At 43.1% G+C, this 23,284-nt stretch overlaps 1 protein-coding gene across 3 annotated transcripts in view; it reads right to left on the reverse strand.

The window, feature by feature from the left end:
• Positions 1–1,502: 1,502 nt before the first annotated feature.
• Positions 1,503–23,284, reverse strand: part of B4GALT4 (beta-1,4-galactosyltransferase 4) — a 28,864-nt gene continuing 7,082 nt past the window's right edge. For 2 of the 3 annotated variants that reach the window (XM_065943092.1, XM_065943093.1), the window contains 6 exons: positions 18,190–18,585; positions 14,636–14,868; positions 12,159–12,346; positions 6,146–6,268; positions 4,181–4,285; positions 1,503–2,415 (listed from right to left, as the gene is read on the reverse strand). In XM_065943092.1, coding sequence (XP_065799164.1) covers positions 2,283–2,415; positions 4,181–4,285; positions 6,146–6,268; positions 12,159–12,346; positions 14,636–14,868; positions 18,190–18,442 — 1,035 coding nt within the window. In that variant the 5' untranslated portion in view covers positions 18,443–18,585 and the 3' untranslated portion in view covers positions 1,503–2,282. Of the gene's footprint in view, positions 2,416–4,180; positions 4,286–6,145; positions 6,269–12,158; positions 12,347–14,635; positions 14,869–18,189; positions 18,586–22,377; positions 22,452–23,284 lie in introns of all 3 variants that reach the window. The other variant, XM_065943094.1, reaches the window with a different exon arrangement.

Consider the following 23,284-nt stretch of genomic DNA (forward strand, 5'->3'; position numbering starts at 1 on the left):
ACTGAAGCTCACCAGGTGGAAGAAGTTAACTCTATGCTGCCCACAAACACCTAGACACCAGATGGGTTGGATGTATTGGAACCAGAAGCTTGATGATGCTGACTCCTGATTACCTTACCAACAACCAATCAGAAGGATGTCCATGAGCTGATCACACACCGCAACCCCTCTCTCTCATCCTGTCTTCAAAAACTTTTCCCTAAAAGTGTTTCAGCAAGGTGAAAAGACAGCCTTCAGGATGGGAGAAAATAATAGCAAATGACGAAACTGACAAAGAATTAACCTCAAAAATATACAAGCAGCTCATGCAGCTCAATACCAGAAAAATAAACGACCCAATCAAACAACGGGCCAAAGAACTAAACAGACATTTCTCCAAAGAAGACATACAGATGGCTAACAAACACATGAAAAGATGCTCAACATCAGTCATTATCAGAGAAATGCAAATCAAAACCACAATGAGGTACCATCTCACGCTGGTCAGCATGGCAGGTATCAAAAAGTCTACAAACAATAAATGCTGTTGAGGGTATGGAGGAAAGGGAACTCTCTTACACTGTTCGTGGGAATGCAAACTAGTACAGCCACTATGGAGAACAATGTGAACAGCTTTTTAAGATTCCTTAAAAACTGCAAATGGAACTGCTATACAACCCAGCAATCCCACTGCTGGGCATACATACCAAGGAAACCAGAATTGAAAGAGACACATGTACCCCAATGTTCACTGCAGCATTGTTTACAACAGCTAAGACATGGAAGCAGACTAGATGTCCATCGACTGATGAATGGATAAGAAAGCTGTGGTACATATACACACTGGAATATTACTCAGCTATTAAAAAGAATGCATTTGAATCAGTTTTAATGAGGTGGATGAAACTGGAGCCTATTATACAGAGTGAAGTAAGTCAGAAAGAAAAACACCAATACAGTATACTAACGCATATATATGGAATTTAGAAAGATGGTAACAATGACCCTATACACAAGACAGCAAAAGAGACACAGATGTAAAGAACAGATTTTTGGACTCTGTGGGAGAAGGCGAGGGTAGGATGATTTGAGAGAATAGTACTGAAACATGTATATCACCATATGTGAAACAGATCACCAGTCCAGGTTTGATGCATGAGACAGGGTGCTCAGGGCTGGTGCACTGGGACAACCCTGAGGGATGGGATGGGGAGGGAGAGGGAACGAGGTTCAGGATGGGGGACACATGTACACCCGTGGCTGATTCATGTCAGTGTATGGCAAATACCACTACAATATTGTAAAGTAATCAGCCTCCAATTAAAATAAATAAATAATTTTTTTTTAAGTGCTTGAACCTCTTAAGCACTAGCTGCCTGGATTCCTTGCTTGGTGTCCACAATAAGTGCTTCATCACAGACTGCTTTCAGTAGACTGGCTGTACTGCATGTGAGAAAGCACACCCAAGTTTGGTTTGGTAACAAAAGAACAGTTAAAAAAAAACAAGAATGAACAACCAAAGCTTCTTCATATTTACTGCAGAGGTATTTCCAATGTATTATTAGTTAATATGCAATTTGTAAACTGCTACATCATACCCTACACGTACAAAATGATTTTACAAAAATGCCCTAAAAACTAGTAGATAAAATGTGTTCTCTGCTGAATTGGGGCTGGAAGGGGTACCTGGGCAGGAGACACCCGATGCAGGGCCACAGCCACAGCTGCTCTCTGCCTGACGTGGTCCTTCTGCCACCTCTTCAGCCCCAAGTTCATGGTATCTTGATTCTTCACCTTTCTCTCCTCCTCTTCAGCCTTCCTCTCACATGGGACCCACCTCTTCACAGACAACCACACAGGGTAAATGAGTAAGAGAAACTTATCTTCAACCCTTTCCCCCTGGGATGAGAAGAATTCTGATTCTCTGGGACATTCAGCATCTTATCTCCCATGGCCTTTTTCATTCCAGAAAATATGTATCACTTCAAACAGAAATAAATCTTCTCCAATCAGAGTTCTCAAGTAGTCTTCATGGTATCTTTTGAGTGGTCCTTTCATACTTATTCCTTCAAGTTATCTACAGTACCATAGTTAACCTTCATGATCAAAACAACTAAGAAAGCTGTCTTCTACAATTGTTTTATATTCCACATCACCAGAAACTCTGCTAAGAAAATACCAAAGAGGGAAAGTCAGCTCAAAGATTGGCCACAACAAGTTCTTAACGTGTGCTACTAGGGGAAGTCTCTAGATTACTGCAATCAAATATTCAGTCCCTCCAAATGTCACCAGAAGAGCCAGGGTCATGGATCAGACCAGAAATCCACTGTAATGTTGACATATAAAGGATTGTAATTCACAGAGAGTAATTTATAATCACAGCTGCTCAACCCATCTGTTCTCCAGACACGTGACACCTGATGTAAGAGATTCATCCTAAAGACAAAAAGAACAAACATGAATGATAAGAATTTAACATCTATTTCCATTGCTTTTTGCCTTGCCATAAAGTTTGGCAAAGGCACCTTTCCAAATTATTGCACCTGCTGGGCTTCCTACTGTAAAAGAAGTTATATTTTCTCATTAAGGTAACAGACACCAACGACAGCCATGTGTTCCCATGGAGACTCCATGGAAGACTTTGAGAACCAATGATGAGGACAGTCCTGCAAGTGGTGAGCCCCTGGTCTACAGGACAGAAGGATGTACAATGATACATGTCATCCACTGCTGACAGGCCCTCGGATAAGCTTCAGAGAATCTATGAATCCTTAGTCATAGCACCCAAAATAACTGGTTTCTCCGCCAGGATTCCTTGGTGAAAGAGTTAATTCCTGGGGCAGAAACACAAGATGAACCTAAAACAGCTCATCACACCAGAGCAAAGGGAAAGAAGCTTTCAAAACAACTAGAGCTATGTCAAAAAGGATTCAGGAACAGCTAGGAAAAGATAATGTTTGTCAAAGACAATCCGAGTATCAAAAAGAATATCAACTACATTTGGAAGGATGTAGGTAGCATACACTCATCATTTTGAAATGATAAACCAATGCAAATTTTTTCCCTTTATCCCACAATGTGAAAATTCCATCAGACAAATGACCTGGCTTGTTCAAATAACTTACAATGGGGAAAAAAAGGAAGGGGGAACCTACAAATTAAAAGTAATTTCAGAGAGATCATTCAAATGTAATGTGCCGAACTTGTCTAGAATCCTCACCTGAATAAACCAACTGTTTAAAAAAATTTTTAAGCATTTATGAGATAATCAGGGAAATCTGAACATTAACTAGACATCTGATAACAGTAAAGAAATACTGCTAATTTTATTTTAGGTATGATAAAGGTGGCTTCCTAGGTGACACAGTGGTAAAGAATCCGCCTACCATAGCAGGAGAAATAGGTTCAATCCCTGGGTCGGGAAGATCTCTTGGAGTAGGAAATGGCAACCCAGTCCAGTATTCTTGCCAGGAAAATCCCAAAGACAGAGGAGCCTGGCGGGCTGCAGTCCATGGGGTCGCAAAGCTGCTGCTGCTGCTAAGTCACTGCAGTCATGTCCAACTCTGTGCGACCCCATAGACGGCAGCCCATCAGGCTCCCCCGTCCCTGGGATTCTCCAGGCAAGAACACTGGAGTGGGTTGCCATTTCCTTCTCCAATGCATGAAAGTGAAAAGTGAAAGTGAAGTAGCTCAGTTGTGTCCGACTCTTAGCAACCCCATGGACTGCAGCCTACCAGGCTCCTCTGTCCATAGGATATTCCAGGCAAGAGTACTGGAGTGGGGTACTATTGCCTTCTCCAGGGGTTGCAAAGAGTTGGACACAACTGAGCATGCACACACATGATAATGGTACTGCAATTCATTTTTTTAGTACTTCTTTTATTTTAAGGATACATATTGAATTATTTACATATGAAATGCTGTGATATCTGATTTGCTTCTAAACAATCCAGTGGGTGAGGAAAAGAAAGTGAGAGAAAAAAGAGAGGCTATGAATTGATAACTATTGAAACTGGATATGGGGTACGTCTATGTGAGAATTCAATAGACTATTCCCTTTGCTTTTGGGTCTGTTTGAAAAATTACCTTAAGAAAAAGCTCTGAATAAAATAAACTGGTTTATCTGATCAAATCTGGCATATGACTATGGACTGAAGAGACTAAACAGGTAGCCTGTCAGGCACGTGACTCCAGGACTTACCGTTCTATATTCACCTCATTGCCTTGGTCTCTCTTGTGGAAGATCATAGTATATTTACCCACTTCAGGCAGTGGCCGGGTGATTTTCATTCTATGAAGTTCAACCCTGGAAAAATAACAGAGGTGTTTAAAGAAAAATTCTGTTCCACTTATCCACCACTAGGCACTTAAGGAAAAAATCACTTGCAAAAATTTATATACATGTGCCCATACATATATCTTGATTATTTTTGGTATTTTAAAAAAAGAATTTTCTTATGTTGAACTCAGGCAATAAATCCATAAAAGAATCACACTTAACATTTACTAATGAGGTGCAAAGATGTATCAATACACAGTTTGTTGTTTTCCAAAAACAGCTGAGAAAATAGATCTTTAAAAGGCCAAGTCTCTCAGGATCCCTAATTTACCTAGTGTTTTCTTCTTTAGGAAAAGTACAACTGCTAAAGGTCACAAACCTAGATTCAAAACTAGACTTTATTATTTACAACCTTGGGGAAGTCAGTTCACTATTCCAGACCTGGGTTTCCTCAACTGTAAAATAGCAATGGTACACACAGTTGATCTGACAGGCTCAAACAAGACAATCTATGTGGAGGATCCTTTGCAAAATGTGTACTCTATAAGCATAAAGAGGATGGTGCCTGTTGCACGGGTGAGTAAATAAGTAGTAAAGAAATTTCTACAAAATTTTTATGCTCAAATCAGTTGGTTTATTCATAGCATTAATCAAGAACCACTCTGGAGGCTATGATGTTGAAAGCAAACTTGGGGGCTCCCTTTTACATTGAAGTCAAAGAGCAACAGGAAAAACAGAATGAAGATCCATCACCAATGTAAAATTATACTAACCATCCCATCTGGGAAGTAAAAAGGAGCTGGGGAATATGATGGATACATTGGCTGAGCCCTTGCTATTCCTGCCCTGCAATCTAGCAGGCATCTTCTGTCCACTTCTTAAGCCATGGCCACACCGGTTGCTGATGGGCTGGGCCATGAAGTATGCTGCCCATCACTACAGCCATCCTTAAGCAGCCTTTGGTCAGAGAGATCCGTTCCCTCCTGCCAAAAACACTGCAGAGACTCTCAGCCTAGACTTGGGACCAAGACCAACCTGGAGCCATGGCTTCCTCATGCTGAAGCAATGGAAAAGCAAAGGAAAACTGCTGAAAGCCACACATCTATTAATTCGGAACCCCAGCTGAGAGGTTTTCTTTCTAAGAGGCAACAATAGGAGGATGGGGGGTATCCTAACAGAAAGACCTTGTTAATACAAGTCTGAATATACTGGCCCCAGGCTCTTGTTAAAAATTACTTAATTCTGGGAGTTAGGGATACCCATAACTATCTGGCCACGAAACCCAAGTTCAGGAAAAGGGGCTGAGAGAGGAGACCAGGCATATTCCCTGTGAATCCTCCAGAGTAGGAAAAAGTCCAAGAGAATCTGAGGTCATGCCAGCAGGTCCAGGTTATGCCAGCAGCTGCTCCCACAGAGCGTGGGAGAGGGCATCCTGGTTTGCTCCAGGGTGTGCGACTGGCACTCCCTGCTGTGCACAACACTGGGAACTGCCAGTGTCACCTGGGGTCTGAGAGAAGGCAGAGGCTTAGAAGAGACTTCTGGACACTTTCCTCAGATTGTAGCTTTACAGACACTCTAGTCTGGGACTTCCCATTCACTGGTGAGACCCTGTCTCAGTAGCTAAGACCTGCTGACAAGTCCACAGACACCTCCATCAACACTCCTGGACCCCAGACATCCATAAGCCAGAACTGGACCATCCTCTGTCATTTCTAAACTGCCAGTGGCAAAGAGCAATTTGGGCCACCTTGTTCACCCCCCTCCCCACCCTCTGCCACTCTTCTAGGACAAGTTCAAGCCTCATGACCTGCTGGCCTGGCATCCACAGGGACCACACACAACTACAGCTAGCAGACCCCGTGAAGGGGACATGTCTCTGTTGTTCACCTGAGTCTGAGGTCATCGTCTTCGCCTCCCCATCCCCAGTAGTTGTTAGAGAATCCATTCACCTTGAAAAATTGCTCTCGACTTAGGGCAGTAACACCCCCAAAATATCCACTGTAACGTAACCTGAGAGAGAGGAGAGAGAAGGTGAGAAGGTTAGCACCAAGTTCTTTTGTTCTCTACAGCTGCTCCAGACTCTCGGACTGCAGGGCAGGCGTATTCTGAAGACTGTGCTCTCTAACCTGTCCACTCCTGCTCCAGAGCCACCTCCCCACACTCCTGGCCTTCCAACCTCTATCTAGACAGGCTCTCTAAGCAAGGTGCCACCCACCTTTGGTTGTTCATGGTTGTGTGCAGAGGTCTACACAGGTACCTGTACATGTCCATCGTAACGTCAGACCTGGATGACAGACTTCATCTCACGTGTAAATCCAGTAAATAGTTTTGTGCCAAACAGTTGTGGGTTAAGAAGAACTCTAAGGCTGGGTCCAGGTTAGGCATTAAATTTTGCGAAGGACAGGGAAGCCTGGTGTGCCATAGTCCATGGGGTTGCAAAGAGTCAAGACATGACCGAGCGATTGAACAATGACGATGACATGACTAAACAACAACAGAATGGTTTTTCACTTTTACTTTTTTTAGGGAGTGGGGTGGAGGGCAGGAGACAGCTCCTGAACACACTTCGTATGCAAACCTCCACTTTTATGCAAATCTCCATCTCAGAGCCTGTCTCCTAGAGAACCCGACATAGCTTACCAACCCTGAGGGCTCCAGCGTGGGCAACTAGGTACATGACAACGCCTGTCCAGAAACAGGGTATACAAACCAATAATTAGGTTTTGAGAAGGAGACAAATTATGATTTGGATAAGCGGAATTTGAGGTACTCATGGGACTTCTGCCAGTGGGAAAAAGGATACAGGGTCCAAGTTCAATACAGAAGAGTAGTTACAGAGATAGCTTTGGAAATAAGCTGTCAAGAGGTGGTACCTGAGGGCACAAGAGTAGCAAAAGTTGCCTGAAGACAATGCAATAAGTAAAGAGAGAAGAGTGTAGAGGGCGGAGCTGTGGGGATACCAACATGGAAAAGGGAAAGAACAGAGGCACTGGCCAGAGAGCACGTCCCACTCATTTAGGACTAATGGATTATTGGCAGACAGACTAGCAAATCTGAGAAATAAAGACATCCCTTAGAACACGGCAACCATTTAGAAACGCAAATGAAGGCAGCTTAACAACTTGGATGTTACCGAATAAGAGAATATGAATATATGGAGGACTTCTTACTTTAATTAATGTCAGTTCAAAGTATTCCAGGACCAATGAAATATTTCTACTTTTCCACATAAGAAGGAAAACCAAAAGGAAAGATCAATCATCATGTAGACCAGCAGTCCCCAATCTTTTTGGCACCAGGGGCCAGTTTCGTGGAAGACAATTTTTCCGTGGACAATGCAGGAGGTGAGAGGAGGATGGTTTGGGGGTGATTCAAGCGCATTACATTTATTGTGCACTTCATTACTAATTATTATTACATCAGGTCCACCTCAGATCATCAGGCATTAGATCCCAGCAGTTAGGGACCCCTGATGTTGACACATGCCAGCAGATGAACTCCCAAAAGTTAATTTGTAGCTCAGCTGTTTGTTTCTATGCTCTGAGTACAGATGGGATGGACCCTGCTTAACCCACAATGGAAACAGATTTACTTACATACCCCCAACCTAAAACAAACAAAAAGAACAAAGTGCTCAGAAGACAGGTGTTATTGACCAAGACATCAACTACAGTGACTTGTTGCCATGGTGACTGGCACTGTTTGGCTGGGAAGGGATTCCTAAACTACCTTAAGACCAGCAGTTTCATCAGGACCCTGAGTAGAATCACTGCTCAGGCATAACCTGCAGAGCACCAGCAAGGGGTCACCAGGAGGGAACAGCACAGATGACTTGGAGTCATCTATTAAGTAATTATTGTCCACTGGATGCAAAGCAGCTGGCTGAACACTGGAATAAGTGGGCCCAGCCTCACACACGGTTGACAGTCCAACAAGAGAGGTGACTGTTCTCAGGGTTCTGAGGAAGGAGACGACAACATCAGGGCAAGTGGGCCTGGAAGGATTCAGAGAGGTAGAAAAATGGGGGGAACTCCTGGCAATCAGGGGCTTTCCTGGTGGCTCAGATGGTAAAGAATCTGCCTGCGATGCGGGAGACCAGGTTCAATCCCTGAGTTGGGAAAAGCCCCTGAAGAAGGGAATGGCTACCCACTCCCATATTCCTGCCTGAAGAATTCCATGGACAGAAGAGCCTGGAGGGCTACAGTTCACAGGATCACAAAGAGTCAGACACGGGTGAGTGACTAACATCCGGTGACCCGAACTCCATCAGAAAAAGCAGAGAGGGAGAAGGTACAGGCTGTCTGCGGAGAATCTGAGACCTGTTCAGCTGCAGTAGGAGGTGTAGCAGGAGACCAACTGGAAAGAAAGGTTCAAGAATTATCAGTTTCTCTGTTGCCTCTTAGGTGCCAAACATCTACATGTTTATTGTTCATTGCTCCTGGTTTTTCTTCTTACCTGCTACTGCTGCTAAGTCACTTCAGTCATGTCTGACGCTGTGCGACCCCATCCCTGGGATTCTCCAAGCAAGAACACTGGAGTGGGTTGCCATTTCCTTCTCCAATGCATAAAAGTGAAAAGTGAAAGTGAAGTCGCTCAGTCATGTCCGACTCTTCGTGACCCCATGGGCTGCAGCCTACCAGGCTCCTCCATCCATGGGATTTTCCAGGCAAGAGTACTGGAGTGGGGTGCCATTGCCTTCTCCATTTCTTCTTACCTAGAAAAGCATAAATGTTTGATTGGTCCAGAGATAGTTTTATTTTTAAAGGCCCAAGGGTGGGGAAAATGCAGTCATAAAATAATAATAGAGTCCTTGTAGAAAGCAGGAAGGTATCAAAGGAATTCTTGGCAACAAAATGTCACACGGCCTAGAAGAGATCTTTATCACAGACATAATCACGGGGAGAAACAAGATTTATTTCTATCTTCACAGACACTGAGATAGTTGAGACAAGTTACTTAAACTTCTTCCCTCTGCATGTGTGTAAAGTGAAAACAGCTCTTGCACTTCTCTTTCTACTCAACGGGCAGTTGTGACAATATTTTGTTGATTTAAGCTCTATGGTGCAGGGACACATAGTTACCAGCAGGGGGCAGACACTTAGTTGCCCGCAACTGATTGCAACAGCCAGTAACTAGAGAGATTCTGCCCAAAAGAGGAAAGGCAAGAGGTAAGAGGGATGAAGACAACTCCTGTATTGTATTCAAGCCTCCCTAGACCACAAGAGATGAGGCCATTTACATGATACATACAGAAAAACTGAAAAATATAAAGGACAAACCAGGACCAGAGGAAAACTTAAATCAGAAAATTAGAATAGGAAATACATTAGAACTCTGACCTGCAAATAAGACTATTTCAGCTTCTACAAGAGGGTCATAGATTTGGCTCCCAGCTTCTTGCATCCAGATCAAAAGAGGAGACACATTCAACCACATGATTTACATTAGGAAAACTGTCAGTTATTCAAGGAAGACAAAGACTGCCATCTATCTAGTTATAAAAGAAACATTTGGCAAAAAAAAACAGCAAGATTCATAAGGGGCTGTTTTTAGACAGTGTGACATCTGATAAAACCCACAATCATCATACCAAAGTTATACTCCAGATCGGTTCCCAGCAGGAATGCCCAAGAGCTCATTTTCTTATGGTCCAGCTTAAAGCAGAGATAAAATCTAGAATCCCAACAAAAGGGCTGTCCTTGAAATAATTCAGTGTATCCATACTCCAAAAACAAACAAAAGAACAATCCTGTGTGACTATAATTTCTCACCACAGTGTTTAGAAAGACTGGGTAATGGAAAGTTATCATCCATGCCAAGGGTCTGAAGTATAGTATTCTATATTGTAGAAAGTGACATCTCATTGCCAGTAAGTGAGCAGCTAATTGCCATGCTTCTGAAAATACCAAGGTACCCGGATATGATATACTGCTTTCTTCAATGCAGAGGTGGCTCAGAGACCAGACACCAAAACCTCCAGAAAATGATCAAGTTTCCCAAAAGAAAAAATCCTGGGATTCTCTTCCAGACCTTCCCCTGCCCTCCTGCCCCACTGTCCCTGGAGCCTGGAGGCAGGAATGGGCCTCTGCCCTCATCTTCTCTCCTCCTGCCTGGCTCCATCCCGCACACCAAAGGCCAGCTGAATTGAGCTTTCTCCTGTCATTCTCCGGTTCTAACCGTGTGTCAGCAGCACTCTGATACCTTCCACAGGAACTCCAAATGCCTTACCAGACTGAATAAGGCCTGCCTAACCTGGCCCCTGCCCAGTCTCATCTCTAGCCTCTCCTCCTTCCACCATCCCAGACATTCATTCTCCAGCACTAATGAGCCACCTGCCTTTCCTCCAAACCTGTGCCACATTCTCTCTTGCTTCCATGTCCGGGAACTCTGCTGGGAAGCTCCCATTGATTCCACAAGATAAAGGTGCCACGTTTCCTGAACAACAGCTTTAAACCCTTCCCTAGGTGTTCCTTAAAGTCAGTGTGCTCTCACCCACTGTAATTTATTCTAGGCATTTATTTACATCCCATACTTTAAACAGGGACTGGATTTACAGTCTATCAGTTTAGTTCAGTCACTCAGTCGTGTCCCACTCTTTGAGACTCCATGGACTGCAGCACGCCAGACTTCCCTGTCCATGACCAACTCCCAGAGCTTACTCAAACTCATGTCCATCGAGTCAGTGATGCCATCCAACCATGTCATCCTCTGTCTGTACACTCTTACCTGATGCAAAAATTCCCTGCAGTCAATGTTATTCCTGGAAAACTCTTAAATAGTCCAAAGTGAGAAACCTACATACTAAGAACAACACAGAAACCAAGACCAAGGGAGGCGTCAAGAGATTGTGCTCACCTCCTGGAGTAGACCCTGGTGGAATTTCCCTTATTATTTTATAGCTGTCTCTTCCTCTGCCTCACCACTCCCATACCCTCCCCCTCATTAACAAGCGCTTCTAGTTGAATTTGCACAAGAGAAGTGCAAAGCTGACACAGCTCCACTCCACATGCCCGTCTCCCCACACACACCAGGAAGCACTGTGAGGGCAGGCACTCTCCTTTCTTCAGACTGGTCTCCTGGCCCCAGCATAGTAAGCACCCCATATGTGAGCACATGTGACAGGAAGGGCTTGGGGAAGGCTGACAGGTAAGTGTGCACACAGATAAGTGAACATGTAGTTTCACTTTGGGGAAAGCTTCCTGCTCACTATTTCCTCTCAGTTGTTTTCAAAGAGGAACTTATTAATAAACTAAGACTGAAAAGCACCTATGCCTCTCCTGAGGGAAGGGGTGGGGTGGGGAATGGAAGCAGAAATGACGGTGCCTAGCTCTTCCCACAGTGGTTTTAAGAGAAAGGGACTTGTCCTGGGTGTCCCAGCTCCCAGGCAAACCACTCGATGCACATGCCCCTCCCAGGCTCCCCCTGGACTCTAGAAAGATGCCACAGTCTGGAAAGAGACATCACAGTCTCACAAAAGAGGCCTAAAAGCTGACCTGGATGCTCCCTCTCTTTGCCTCCTAGAGAAAGAAGTCAGGGACAAATAGATAAGTTACTGTAGCCCTACTCAGTGTGGGAACATTTAGCAAAGTTCTACCAGGCAGGCCCTGCAGGCAAGTCTGGCCACCATGTGCAATGTTTAGATTATTTTCCCTCTCCTGTTCTCTCCCCCTTTATCTTTGTGATCTTCTGCCAAAGCGTTTGTAGAACTTTTTCCTAATTAGAAAAAAAATCTAATTTCTCTAATTCCTAATTCCTGTTTTAAACTTTGAAGGAGCTGTCATGAACCATTCTTCCTATTTCTCATTTTCTGCAGACACCCCCAGACACTATGTCTCCACAGCCTTGATGACAACAGGCCAGGCATCCTGACCCCAGCCAGCCATGAGCAAAGCCACCTTACCTGTACCCCGTGCTGTTCCTGCCAACCACCAGATGCCTGGGCTGATCCTCACACCTGTAAAGGTTCAAATCATTCTCAGGTACCAAGTCCACATCGTGGAATATGAAACAGTCCCAAATTTCATCCTTGAGAGCTTCTATATAGCCCACATTCAGGAGTTTGGCACGATTAAACTTCTTACTTCCAGCCTGTAGATATGGAAATTACAACTTGAAAAGTTCCTAAGACAAGATTTCACACTGTGTCCCTCTTCATCTCACATGCAGGAGTAGGCATTATTCTCTAATGCACAAGAATATACACATGACATGAAAATCTGACACAGTAGATTGAATTAACAATAACGGACCCTTTGTGTTTTTCTTTATGCTTCATACATACTTATATCCCATAACTAAAAGCACCTTAAAACGAAAGACTGTTGTTTAATGGGTTTAGAGTTTCAGTTTTGCAGGAAAAAAGATAAACTGAGATCAGTTGCACAATAATATGAATATACTAAACACTCCTGAACCATACAATAAAAATGGTTAAGATGGTATATTTTATATGTGTTTTATAACAATTTTTTAAAAAAACATATTTTTTAAAAGTTTTTACTAATAAAGAAACTCAAAAAATCTTTAAACATACCTTTATTTATTCCATGTAAAACTAAAAAACCTTTCTTATATACTAGTCATGACAAGTAGTATCACTGCTTCACTGTTCAACTCTCAGCTAATCCCAATCATAGCCCATGTAACAAATCTACACTAAGCTCCCCGAAAACACAGCTGGCCAGAAAGGATCAAAAAATCTTAACCTAGGGACTTCTCTGCTGATCTGATGGTTATAACTCTGAACTTCCACTGCAGGGGGGTTGGGTTCAATCCCTGGTTAGGGAATTAAGATCTCACATGCCGCACGGTGAGGTCCACAAAAAAAAAGGAAAAGAAATCTTGATCTATAAATAGAGAGGTCTACTGCTAATATTCCTAAGCTACTTAAAAGTCTCATGGAATCATTGTGAAAGAATTCTGTTTTAACAGTTAATGGCAGACGCTAATCCTCACAGTGGCCTGACAGAGGGGATTCATTATCAGGTAAGAAAAGAACATAAATCAACAGTAACATAATCAAAGCTATAGTATTAAAAAAAAAAATTTACACTAGTAATTTTTTCATGGCTACTTGAATCAAATTCCTTAAGAATAGATTCCAGTTCAGTAAACAGTTTATCATAACAAAAGTACAGGCAATTCTCAAAACTCACCACAGTACTTCCCTGAAAAGAATAACATAAAGCAGACATATTTTTCTACTCATAAAAATATTACATGCTGGGGGCTGCTGATTTGAGTAAGAACTCTGAATGACTAACAGTGTTAAAAACAAAAATAATGACAAACCAGTATAACAGTTAATTTTTTTCAAATCCTCAGAAAATGGGCATAGATGTTTTGTTTATATATATGCGTATAAATATATACACACAATTTCTAAGAGTCCCAGTTTATTACAATGTATATACTGCAGAATAACATCTTCTGATCTGTCAAAAGTTTTCCTAAGACGAGTGTTACCAGTTATAACTGATATTAGGCATGTAGTTAATTATTTTCCCTATATTCAATGGAGGAAGAAATGGCAACCCACTCCAGTATTCTTACCTGGAAAATTCCAGGGACAGGGGAGCCTGGCGGGCTACAGTCCATGGGGTCACAAAGAGTCAGACACAACTGAGCACTTGTTTTCATATATTTGTAAGGATTTGAGGGGGAATTATTTGGATGGCCCAGGATAATTTTGAAAAGATAGCCATAAAAGAGATATTTAAGTTGACGGCTTATTTTTCTTTCAATACATGTTAAAACCAAATAGAGGCATCTTAAATCACCTGCTCCATTTAGAGCAAAACTCTTCAAAAGCAGCCTACACTCATACTTACTATGTTCCTACTAACTCATGCTTCTGGAAGTCACAAAACTGAATCAAAAAGTGAAAACTAAACATAATGTTTTACGTAATAGATAGTGGCAAAGTTAAAGGCGGAGAGGTAGAGAGAGTTATAGAATTCCCTGGTGATTAGCACAAAGCAGTCAACTCCTCTGTCTAGTTCCCCATCAAAGAGCCAAGCTCAATAATAAAGCATGGTTCCAACATCTCACCGTGTAATGCAGAGCAAACCCAGAAGGTAATGTAAGGTCAAGACCAGGGGGAATATCTCCGGGCAGTCATTGGCTAACATGGAAGGGCTCACAAAAGAAAACAGGCTTCCTCCAGATGTTCACTAAAGACCAAGTAAAATTTCTCAGCACTCATCCCATTATTCCAAAATCTGGGACAAGAAACTCCTTTACTCCTGTCAAGGATAAATAAGTTAAGAGACCTCACTTTTAATGATGGTTAGACGCTCTTTTACCCAAGACAGACAAAGAGCCACAAAGAGAGGGGAGCCTGGAGGGCAGAGGCCTTGTCCACCCCCCCAGACTCACCTGGTGGATGACGTAGATGCCATAGTCCAGCTGCTGCCTCTGCAAGAAGGGGTGAAGGTGTTCCAGCAGGTACAGCAGGTGCTTCTCCCTATGCCGGTGAGGGATGAGGATGGCAACCCGCTGCAAAGCCCTGCACTCCTCAGGGCGATACCGGCCTCTGTGCACCTTGGGGTTCTCTGCCTGGACTTCCTCCAGAGTGAGATCTGGCTTGAACACGAGCTTGGTCTGGCCTTCTACAATAAACAACGGACACAGGAACTAACAGGAGCAAGCTTATCATGTGTTGATAGGCTTGCAGGAGCTAGTACATGCCACACACTTTGAACACTGCCTGGCACACCATAAGCACTATTGTGAAGCCTCCTTTGGTCACGAAATATAAACCACAGAACCGCAGAATCTATGACTCAGGGTACTGGCAAAAAAAAGCAAATGACATACAAAAGCAGCCCCCTGTGGCAGAGTAACCAGTTCTGGTTCTCTGATTCATCCGTACGAGGAAATACACTCTGTCCTGATGACCCTGGTGAAGAGCAGAGATCAGGGGCAGACTAAATAACTTCAAATTTGCTCTAATCTCTTTTCCTTCTCAAAATTCGAAAGGGGGGGGGGGAAAATAACAGGAAGCCTCACCCATGGAATGAATGAATACACGAATGAATAAATAAATCCAACTTTTTGGTTGTCATTAAAAAAAGCTCCAAAGGAGGGTGAAGTCTCCTAAAAATCAAGGCATTCCAGGACTTCCCTGGTGGTCTGGTGGTTAAGAGTCCACTTGCCGATGCAGGGGTTCGATAACCAGATTGGGAAGTGTCCACAGAACCAACTAAGCCCGAAGGCTACAACTACTGAAGCCCGTGCACCAAAGCCCATGCTCTGCGACAAGAGAAGCCACCACAATGAGAAGCCCTCACGCCGCAACTAGAGAGGAGGTCCCCACTTGCTGCAACTAGAGAAAACCTACATGAGTAACAAAGACCCAACACGGCCAAAAATAATTTTTTAAAAATTAAAAGCATTCCATGGAATCAAGCTCATGGACAAAGACTTTTTCCCTAAAGTCCTTCCCTAAGCTCTTAAGAGTCATACTAACTCCTTGAAGGTAAAACAGTGAAAAGAAAGAGAAACTAGCCTCCCTCCCTAACTCAACAATAACAGGTATGTGCAACACCGTTAAGAACCCTCCCACTGTTTCACACAGCAGATATCCCCAATGGGGCATTTGCTCAGCAAGTCTGGACACAGCCTGGCTGGATGAAACCCAAGACCATCCACGGTAACCAATCTCACACAAGTCTTTAAAGATACAGCTGAAGCCACTGACCCTCCCCTCAGATCTGAATGAACAGGAAATACCGACTGGTCAGGGAGGAGGCAGGGCTCTGGTTAGGGAACAGAGCCACACATTTTAAAACTCCTCATATCCTGGTCAGGCTGTAAAATCTCAAGATGTTTGCAACTGCACTATCCTCTTCTGAGCAAAGCAGTCGCCTGCTTTTCCCATGTATGCCACTGTGCCTTGCTTCATGTGACCGTCCTCCACGCTGGCCATGGCCAAAAGACAATAGCACCAAGAGCAGGTATCTGCTTCCAGACACCTAGAGAAAATAACTGACCTACAAGACCCTTTTCAGAAGGGTCTACACATGAGACAGGGTCAGCAGGCAATAATGCCCTAAAAACAAACAGTAAGAAAAGGGAGTTATAAGGAGAAGCAAGCTACCAGAGCTGCTGGGAGACGATGCGATGGATGGCCGCTGCGATGTTTTCCTATGTAGCCTGTTCATAAATCCCATCATCTGGGCTAACTGGACCATGTCTCAGTCCCTGGCCCGAGAGAACACCAAGAAACAGGTTTGATGAAAACCAGTGCCCCTGCTCACTCTCTCAGGGTCACCACTTTCAACGCACCTCATCTTGAGCACCTGGCTCCACTTGCTCTAGCGTCCTCCCTTAGCGCCCCCATGATATTTTCTCAAGTTCTGTCCCTCCCTGGGTCACTAATGGTCTATCCTGATTCATGACTGCTGCATCACCCTTTGGATCCATACGCACTATTGTGTCACTGCCCGTCTGTTTCCATGAATGCATCTGTCGCTTAAGTATGTTGAGAGGATTTTGAACAAGGGGCATGATGCAGTCAGATCTGTGCTTCAGTAACTCATTTTCCCATCTCAACTTGGGTAATTTGTGAGCAGAATGAGTTCCCTCAAACAATCAGGAAAAATGCTTTGGCTTTTCTATGACCGAGTAAAGGGAAGCGGCATGCCAGGATGGGCACAGTATGAGTCTGAGAGCCACTCAGGAAAAGGGTCCGCTGGTTTCGTGTAACTACGTGCAAGAAGCCTCTGAAGAGCCCGACTGACCCCAGCGTGCTAGGTGGGTGTGTGCAGAGAGCCACCTCTGAAAGGCCACAGGGGAGTTCTGAACTTCACAGAGCTAGAAAGGATCACCCTGCCTTCATCCTGCCTGCACACTGTCTCCTGGGAAAGAAAGTCAAACATGAGACAATACGCTGGCCAACACAACAACAGAAACAAAGGCAGGCACACAGGGAGCCTGGCATTAACTCCGGGACAGTCCCAGAAAACCTTCTGGGAGAGAAGTGATCTAAACCACACATCTGATGACTAAACATGAATCCGCCAGACCCACATGGGTTGAGGAAAGGCATTCTGGAAAGATACTCTGAAGATTATCTGGAGAACTACAAGGTCTTAGATGTTCTAGGGGGGTCTGATGTAACCTCTGTGGGTTAGACAGAATGTTCCTGTGGAGTTTTTCCTAATTAATGTGCTTCCTAAGACCAACTTACTGTTCATTTAAAGTGAAAGGCAAGGCATTAAAGGAGAATCCATACATACAACATATTTAAGTAATAAACTAAGACAACACTGAAAAAGTACTATCCTGTCCCTTGACTCCATACCGAGGGCCAAGGGAGTGCTAACAGATGTGATACGAGTGGAGGCTTGGGTGTACTGGAATTTCTCCACCCTTGTTCTTTGGATGCCAGGAGAACAAGTCCAGGTTAGCCTGTTGATCCAGGAGGGTGAGAAACACATGGAGCAGAGCCACCAGCCTAGGGCAACTGACCCCCAGCTCATCACAAGTGCCTACTGACATGCCTGCTGAGATTTCTGCAGCTGGATGATCAAACTGGGGATATTCATATAATAAACATAATATGTCCACAATATGAATACAGCTCACAAACATAATGCTGAGCAACAGAAGTCAAACATAAAAGAGTACACAGCATATATACTGTATGGAGTACATACTATGTTTCCAATTACATACAGTTTCAAAAATAGGAAAAATCTAACGACTCGTATTATAAACTTGGAGTAAGGGTAGTGACAAAAAGAAGCATGGGAGCTTCTGGGATTCTGGGAAGAGTCCATTTCTTAATTTATATCCTGGTTCCACAGGTATGTTCATTTTGTGAATCTTGAGTGTACACTTCTGCTTTTTGTACTTTTCTGTACATTTGTTATATTTAAATAAAAAGTGTATGTACTACTTGTAAAAAAGGAAAAACAAATACTTACTGAGATATGGAGACACAGAAGGGCAGTTGTCAAGTTTTCCTTTTTCCACAAACGCTTCATCCGTCACAGTTCCTTTCTTCCCTAAAACGACACCCTTGCTCAAACTAGCCACGAGATCCTTTGCTTTAGGAATCTCTTGAATAGCACCCACAAAGTAGTTACTGGTGGCCCACCCAACCACTGTCAGGCATAAGGTAAAAAGCAACAGCAATCGGAATCTGTAGGAAAGGTGGAAAGTCACGTTGAAGTTCATGTCTTTGATTATGTGAGCAATAGGTATCTCTCGGCCTCCACTGCAGGCAGGAAGCTTCAAGTTCAGCTATTCCAATCTGCAAACTTGATGACAACTGATTGTGCGATGCCTGCTTTTGTTTGGGTGTTCTGCTCCAACAATCCCTGAAATGCAATCACAAAGACGTGCTGTTTCAGATGGAAATCCTAACCTGAAATAATACTCACCAGCACACACTGAAAACCTGTCCCCAACCAATCTTGACTGTAACAGTAAAGGGAGTTCTCCAGTGAGAGCTTAAAGATCAGAAAACCAGAGATTTTGGAGGTAGAAGGTTCCAGTCACCTATACATCACAGGAGTTCTCTCTCTAGGTTATCACCCCAGCTGTCATTCACTCCAGAAGAAAAGCCATTTCCAGATGTCACACAGGTGGAGAAGGCAAAGGAGAGCCGATCATTGCCTCCTCAGTTCTGAGCTGGCACAGCCCCAAGTTCAGCCCTAATGGTTCTCTCTGCCTTGGTTGTCCCTTCTTGGCACAGTTTTAAGAGAAGGTGAACTCTTGTTCCAGAGCATATTTTGACTCAAAGAGAAAATAAGGGAAAAGACAAAAAGCTCTTCCCTGTGAAGAGCTGGAAAAACTTGTTTCTTGAAACAGAGATGAAAAATCAACGGTTTTTCAAGTTATAAATGTTACAGCCATGATAAAGTACAAGGCACACCCCAACATCTGGGGAAGAGGGCAGAGGACACAAAAGGATGCCAACACAGGAGGCAAGAATCTGCAAGAACAACAGACTACAGCACAGCATTTCAGATCTGGGGTTTGGGTTTAGACAGAAAGTATGAAACCTCACACCCATCAATTCACTGGGCCTTGGTCTCCTTGCCTGTAAAATGGGGATAAAAACTGTACCTTCCTAGAGAGTTAATGAGGGACTGGATGACCTAACACATTAATACAAAAAGTGTCAGCCCACCTCCTGATGCACAGTGCACGCATACATGCTCAGTTGCTTCAGTCGTGTCCAACTCTTTGCGACCCCATGGACTGCAGTCCACCAGGCTCCTCTGTTCATTGGATTCTCCAGGCAAGAATACTGGAGTGGGTAGGCATGCCCTCCTCCAGAGTATCTTCCCGACTCAGGGATCATACCTGCATCTCTTACATCTCCTGCACTGGCAGGCGGGTTCTTCACCACTAGTACGACCTGAAGTGGTGACTGTCACTGCTGTGTTACATTATTTACATTAATGACTCTAGACTAGAGATGACCTGCAGGATGATTACTGGTGGCTGCCAGAATCACCACTCTGCTGTGCTGCATTTCTATCAATATGAAATTGCCATTCTCATTTCATACTTCAATTGCATGTACTAAAATAGTATGAGAGATGGCTATGCTCTTCGTTACTAACAAAAATTCAGTTTCTGAGGCCACAAAGTTGAGGGCCCTCCCTGGACCATGGTAACTACACTAAGGTGATGAAAGCTACTTGGCAAGGCCCCACATCTTCTCTGCATTACTGAAACCATGTCCCTTCTCAAATCCTAAGTGTGTCATCGTTAAGAGTGTGGAAAATGCTAAAGCCAGGATGCTGATAATCTCCACAGCAAACATACCCTCAATTAAATGGAGAGGATAGAGACCAAACTATATTCCCTGCCAAAATAACACAAAAACACATACAGTTAAATCTTAAGTAATAAAAAGAAAAGCAGAAAAAGTCTATCTGTGAATATGATTACCACTAAAATGATAGAAATAAGAAAACTCTAGAAAGAAACAGAACCAAAAGTTAGCAAAGATTCTATTAGGAATATGGGATTAGCCAGGGGTGCTTTTTTTCCTTTTTTCTTTCATTGTTGGAAAAGTATAACACACTTTTGTCCTTTTGTAATGAAAACAAATTTGATTTCTTAAATGAGATGTGGGGATGTGGTAACTTACTGTGAAAAAAAAAAAAACAACCCTAGCAACTCTCAAGACAGCCTCATACTTACTAAAGGGTAGTATTCCAAAATTTTAGCCTAGATGAGTTTGAGGGAAACCTAGGAAGCATTCCTCTCTAGACACAATGTTATAAATGGTGGTTAGGTTCCTGGATCAAACGGCAAAAGAGATCTGACCCAGGAAGCAATTAAACAGTATGGCCTGTGCTTAGGGTCTTGTGAAGGCATCACAAGTAAATGCTGAAGGCAGTAAGAACTCATTAGAAGATTAATCGTTAAAAAGAGGAGTGATTCACTTGTGCATTTTTTCTGTGCCATGTACTGGGAGTTCAATCACTTATATTAACTTACTTATTTCTCAACTTTGTGAGTTTAGAATTATTAGTCTCCTCATTTTAAAGAGGAGAAAACAAAGGTTTAGAGATTACGGAACTTGCCAGAGACCACAAAACTATTAATAGTAAGTGGTGGAGCTGGGGTATGAGCCCATGTGTTCAGTTCCAAAGCCTGGGCTTCTGCCACATCCTTCACATGGATGTTGCTATCTCTCTCCTCCCCTTGGTACCTGGGTGTGCGCAGCACAAACCCTTGAAATATGCAGCCTTCTACCTCCCTCCTCCTGTCCCTCTGTTTGAGACTGTCTTTGAAATGGTTTCCTGGAGGTCTGTTTCCTTCCCTCCAGGTAACAGTAAGTCTGCAGGTTCCTGGAGCCAGACTCTCACAGACTTAACTGCAGAAGGCTTGAATGGCAATCGCTAATGTTTTTGATAAAATCTCAGTCTTGGAAAACTTAGTCAGGGAACATTGTTTTTCTAAGAGCTGCTATGCCCATAGAGAAACAGTGTTTCAATAGAGATCTGCCCAGCCTGCTTATCAGCTAAGTGATCGAAGGCAAATACTCTTATCACATTTCCATTTCCTCAGCTACGAAACAATTATAAAAAATTATCTTACAACACTGCTGTAAGAATTTAATGAGATGATGCATCAGTCACACCTAGCACATTCTCACAGACATAATAAATAGTTATTGACTCTGATTACCAATGTGATTCATGCTCAAATTTTATCAGAATGCTAACCAAGATAATGTTATCTCTGGAATTACATATTGAAATACATATTGAATAATTTTATTTTCTATGTCTCTGTTATTTCCTATTTTCTTTCAATGAGTATATACTACTTTTGTAATTTTTTTTTAATGATTTTTTTTTTAAAGAAAGTCCTTTTTAGGGCAAGTCATTTCTGGTTGGTGTTTGGGAAAATGTCATCAGATTGGAGTTACCTGTAAAAATATTTAAATAAAGGAGAGTCCCTGAACTCTCCCTAAGTTTTCTCTTTCAATCAAGGCTATCTTAAAGTGACAGGAGGACAATAGTTATAGAGAACAAATTCAGGTAATGTGAAAGAAGTTATTTTAGGGCAAGTCTCACCACCTTTTTCCTTCTTAGGTCTGCCCTAGAGTTAGCTCAAAATGATGATGTTCTCATAATTTGTTCTTTCTCCTCTCAATTTAACCAGTCTTTTCTGAGCACCCACTATTTTCAGGCACAGTGCTAGGCACCAAAAGAATTAAGATATAGTCCTCGAACTCAGAGTTTATTTTCAATTTCTTTCGATTTTAATGTCTGCAATTCATTTTCAAATATGCCACCCCAACCCTGAAAACAGGGAAACAGATGAAATAAGACTGGCAAAATACTGAAAAGTATTGAGTAAGGTGACAGGTGCCTGAGAGTTTCATTTTCTTTTTCACCCTACTTTTTTTGAAGGCTTGGAATTTTCCATTAAAAAAAAATCTAGCACAGAAGACAAGCTATGCTACTGCTGCTAAATCACTTCAGTCGTGTCCAACTCTGTGCGACCCCATCCCTGGGATCCTCCAGGCAAGAACACTGGAGTGGGTAGCCCTTTCCTTCTCCAATGCATAAAAGTGAAAAGTGAAAGTGAAGTCTCTCAGTCATGTCTGACTCTTCCCGACCCCATGGGTTGCAGCCTACCAGGCTCCTCCGTCCATGGGATTTTCCAGGCAAGAGTACTGGAGTGGGGTGCCATTGCTTTCTCCGAAGACAAGCTATAACAAAGGTCAAATCAGCATAAATGCTAAGTATCATTATCATTCTTAGAGAATCTCTACATGCACACATTTTTATAGCACCATGGGAGACCAGGGGAAGACACCAAGTGTCACTCCATAAATACTCACTAAGCACTTATGCACCCAGGGAGAAGGGGTGTGGTTTTCATTCAGCAGTCAAGAACACTAAAATCAGCATTCCAGTGTCTCTAAATCTATCTGGTAATCCTGCACAGACAGGATCTAGAGTGCGCAAAATGTGGCACCAGGCACATGGTCCTACTCCTTTGAGTTTCTCTGGGATAGCACCAATGGAAAGGCTAGTATTTCGCTACTCCTTTTACTACTGCAGAGTTCCTCAGAGCAGACTACTTGCACACATATTGTCCTACTTTCCTCAGAATTAAAGCTCCTTTACCTGGCTTTTCAGTGATCATTGCCCAGACCCTAAACAAGCCATGGTTCTGTGAAAATTAATGAAGAGAAACCCAACTGAAGTGGAATTGGGAGGCCAGAAGGGGAGATACAGATCACATCAATACAGACTTCTTGCATCTCTGGCAGGAAGTGTTGCAACTACTACCACTAGCAGGAGGAGGAAGCTCTTCTCCTAGTCTGGTGACACCTCAGCCAATGAGAGAATGTCACAGCTGAGCCAGTGAAAAGCCACCATACTTCAAACTCCCAGCTTCGTCCAATGGACTTTTTTTTTTTTTCAATAACAGCCCCTCCCAATTTCCCCCTCTCCTCCATAAAAGAGTTTCCTTTCCTTTGCTTTATCAGACTTGCATGTGGTTTGACACAGTTGTATGTTCCAAACTGCAATTCTT

The sequence above is a fragment of the Muntiacus reevesi genome, chromosome 8 (assembly GCF_963930625.1).
Source record: "Muntiacus reevesi chromosome 8, mMunRee1.1, whole genome shotgun sequence".
NCBI lineage: Eukaryota > Metazoa > Chordata > Mammalia > Artiodactyla > Cervidae > Muntiacus > Muntiacus reevesi.